The sequence below is a fragment of the Rutidosis leptorrhynchoides genome, chromosome 11 (assembly GCF_046630445.1).
Source record: "Rutidosis leptorrhynchoides isolate AG116_Rl617_1_P2 chromosome 11, CSIRO_AGI_Rlap_v1, whole genome shotgun sequence".
Classification (NCBI taxonomy): domain Eukaryota; kingdom Viridiplantae; phylum Streptophyta; class Magnoliopsida; order Asterales; family Asteraceae; genus Rutidosis; species Rutidosis leptorrhynchoides.
In genome coordinates this window covers 10,184,369-10,188,393 of record NC_092343.1, presented here as the reverse complement: position 1 = coordinate 10,188,393, position 4,025 = coordinate 10,184,369, and the positions used below count along the sequence as shown (strand labels likewise).

The window sequence follows — 4,025 nt, the reverse complement described above, 5'->3', positions numbered from 1 at the left end:
TGTGATGAAAGAAAAGAATATAATAAAGAGGGATGAAAGATTAAAAATAAATAAATTAACATCTTTTTAATTTGAAATGATTAATTCAAAGAAAAATTATACTAAAACTATCAATTCACTTCCTTTGATTTTAATTTATAAAAAGATATCATTTTTCTCATTATAAATGTTCACTATTAACTTCTTCTTTTTTCTTTCCAATTTTGACGGTAAATTTATTTATTTTATTATCAAATATTTAATGAAAGTTATATTAATGAAGACACAATTAAAACACAATCCATTCATATAACTGTTATAAAAAATAATTAGGAACACCTTTTTTCTATAATTTTTATCAATTTCATTCTTTTCTCTTCAGTTATTTTCTCTTCGAATTCAAATCTTTTCTCTTCATAATAGAATTAATATGTTATGAATATTCATTTTATTATGAGTAAATATGGGTAATTCATATCCCAATTGTATTATCAAATTGTTGGTATTATTCTTTTTTATTACATCTTTTTTTGCTATTTATTTAAGTATATATCAAACTAAATTATTAATTATTAAATATTAATGGATATAAAACGAACCAACTATAATTTTAACAACCATCCGTTGAACCCTGAACACTTCAACTAATGAGTTACTATCATATTCTCAAACAAATAATCTTTGTTGACGGAATATTAGAATTAGTAAAGAACTGCAGGTTATAACTTAGTTTCAAAATAAGAACTGCAAAAAAAAAAAAAAAAAAAAAAAAAAAAAAAAAAAAGGCATGCTGTAAACGTTTGTTTAATCAATTCACACTCGAAATCCATAGTATAAAGTTTTAAGAGGTGTCAAAATGGGGGGATCTACCAAGTTGTTGGAAGGTTCGTTGATATTAAATGAAACAAATTTCTCCTTAAAAGGTGGCAAAATGGGTGGATTCTACCCAAAACTGCCTGAAGACCCAAAAAGTACAAGGTTTTATAAAATAATTCTAAAACTGTCATTTAATTCAATCTTAAACCAGCCCAAATGAACAAATATCCAAACTGGACTTAGTTTTGCAAATTCATATGGGCCGGAATTTGTTCAATAACTGTTTAGAACAGAGCCAATCTCAAATCAAACCAAGTGACAAAATCCATGCGGGGGTTAATTTAAACCGAGCGAACTTCAGTACCTCGGAAATGGACAAAACCAGTCTAATATACATGCATTTAAAATCGTCTTTAATAAATGTTTAACATACAAATAATCCTATATCCTATATGTGGCCTACTAAAGAAACAGTGATTCAACTATGCCAAGTAAACTCTGAAGTTCACAAGTTATAAGTTCATGTCTACCCAAAAACAAAGACAAACTGGGTCAATTTATCAATTCAGGCTAATATGATTACCCTAAAGACATCCGCACCACTTTTTAATGGTTTTCGCTTAACTGCTAAAAAAGCATGAAGCTTTTTATGTCTTTGAGAATTGTAATAGATGGGTTAATATGATACTGCATAAAAACAGAAAACTGCATACTGACGTGTATTTGAGATTTTACCATTGATGCAACCGATACTACATCAATTTTCTTAATAGAAATAGAATGCAAACAATACAAATAACCCAAACACCGTGAATATGAATATAACTTTAAAAACAAGCAAATGTATACACAAGTTTATCGTCTATTCTTCCGTATAAGCACTAAAACATTCAAGAAACCTTAAGCAGAGTCAACAAAAAACAGGTCAAAAAAAAGAGAAAACTCTTACTTGCTATTGTGCATGAACGACATTTGATCGCAAAAAATGCAGGAAATAATGACAATGGCCCAAAACGGCTTGATTCATTCTGAAACTAACTCTGTATTGCTCGTAGTAGATGAGTGATACGATAATGCAACTTCTCATTTTCTTGACTAACTCGTTGCACCTCCTTCAGAGCATAAAAAATCAAATTTTTTAAACAGTCAATCTTCATATTTATATTTTAAACATTATAAACAAAAGACTTATACTTTTATAATAAATATGTATCAAATCGAACATCAAGTTAATCATAGTAGATAATAATTCACCGTTGTTTTTTCAGCAAGTTCTTTTGACTTTGCAACTAACTGTTTTTGCAATTCAGCTACTTTATTCAATAGTTCCTCATTCCCAGAGTCTACAATAAAAATAATAAAAATATAACAACTGCTTGAATATAAATTTATAAAATTGAATTATAAATTATAATATTAAATTAATAATTCGAGTAAATTGATTAAAGCACCAACCTTTAGTTGTAGCAATGGCAGCTTCAAGTCTTGCCAACCGTTCCTTTAAATAAATAAAAAACGTTACAGTGACATGTATGATTAAACCCTAAATTAGTAAATTAGAACATAAACTTCTGCAAAATGGTAACTAATTTACTGTTTCTTGTATAATTAAAACCTAAAATAGTAGATGATAATATACCTCAGCTTCAACAGCTCTTTGATGAAAAGGTTTCAAGGTCTCTTGGAGATTATTTGATGCCGCCATTTCTCTGTTCTGTTTTGATCGCAAAACCCTAATCCCCAAAATTTTCAATCCAATTGATAAGCCGGGATATTTAGTTAGACCGAATATATATTTTACAGTTTACACCCTAATAATTACGAAAATAACAGTTTCACCTTTGAAACTCATTTGGTTATCGTACATCGTACATATTATCTATGTATAAATTACACATGTCGTCGTTTAGAGTTTTAGTTGTTTATGGTTGCAATTCTTCAACAGAGACAGTATCTTAATTTCCTTCTTTATATACAAAAAAAATTGGCATTTTTCCTTTTTAAAACCTATTTAACAAGTTTTTTTTTTCACTTTTTGTTAAAAAAAAAACATTATTTAAAAAACTATTGTGAAGTATTCATATATTTTTTATTACTTTTTCATTTAATTAGGGCTTTGCATCAATGATTGATAGTAATTACGAATCACCAAAACAATATTTAAGGTACATAGCAAAGTCATGTATTACAACATATATATCTCGCTACAATATGCAGGACCATCGCTTCACTCTTTATCTAAGGGTTTATCACCTAAATGTTCATTTTTTCAACTTTTTTTACTCAAAACCTACAAAATAGAAAACTTAAGATTTTGCCCGCGCAAGACGCAAGGTACTTTTGCCCTTTTGCTTCCCGTGAGACGCAAGGTGCTCATGCGACCTTGCTTCTCGGCAGAAGCAAGTGGCTCTTGCGACCTTGCTTCTCGGCAGACGCAAGGTGTCTTGCTCCGCCTTTCATGACCCGTCCTAATCCATCTGGACGAAGTCCATATCGATTACAACCGATTCACAATAGTTGATTTCATCGCGAGGTACTTGACCTCTATATGATACATTTTACAAACATTGCATTCGTTTTTGAAAAGACAATCTTTCATTACATCGAAAGTTAACGGCATGCATACTATATCATAATATATCCAACTATAATCGACTTAATAATAATCTTGATGAACTTGATGACTCGAATGCAACGTCTTTTGAAATATGTCATGAATGACTCCAAGTAATATCTCTAATATGAGCAAATGCACAGCGGAAAATTTCTTTCGTACCTGAGAATAAACATGCTTTAAAGTGTCAATCAAAAAGGTTGGTGAGTTCATTAGTTTAACATAAATAATCGTTTCATAATTTTAATAGACCACAAGATTTCATATTTCCATTTCTCATAAACGTACGTCCCATGCATAGAGACAAAAATATCATTTATATGGATTGAACACCTGGTAACCGACATTCACAATATGCATATAAGAATATCCCCCATCATTCCGGGATCCTCCTTCGGACATGATATAAATTTCGAAGTACTAAAGCATCCGGTACTTTGAATGGGACTTGTTGGGCCCGATAGATCTATCTTTAGGATTCGCGTCAATTAGGGTGTCTGTTCCCTAATTCTTAGATTACCAGACTATAAAGGGGCATATTCGGTTTAATAATTCAGCCATAGAATGTAGTTTTAAGTACTTGTGTCTATTTCGTCAAACATTTATAAAGCAGCGC

The 4,025-nt window shown here is 30.2% G+C and overlaps 1 protein-coding gene across 1 annotated transcript; it reads right to left on the bottom strand.

Moving 5' to 3' along the window:
* Positions 1-818: 818 nt before the first annotated feature.
* On the bottom strand, positions 819-2,703 carry LOC139877695 (uncharacterized). Its single transcript, XM_071865122.1, has 4 exons — positions 2,435-2,703; positions 2,251-2,293; positions 2,050-2,138; positions 819-1,907 (listed from the first exon to the last, which is right to left on the bottom strand). Exons 1-4 carry the CDS (start codon positions 2,498-2,500, stop codon positions 1,830-1,832), a joined length of 276 nt encoding a protein of 91 aa, XP_071721223.1. The 5' UTR covers positions 2,501-2,703; the 3' UTR covers positions 819-1,829.
* Between the last annotated feature and the right edge of the window lie 1,322 nt (positions 2,704-4,025).

Coding starts and splice junctions, on each gene's coding strand:
- LOC139877695 (XM_071865122.1), bottom strand. CDS start 2,500: ATGGCGGCATCAAATAATCTCCAAGAGACCTTGAAACCTTTTCATCAA. Junction 2,294..2,434: donor AAAGAGCTGTTGAAGCTGAG/GTATATTATCAT, acceptor ATTTATTTAAAG/GAACGGTTGGCAAGACTTGA. Junction 1,908..2,049: donor AACTTGCTGAAAAAACAACG/GTGAATTATTAT, acceptor TATGCTCTGAAG/GAGGTGCAACGAGTTAGTCA.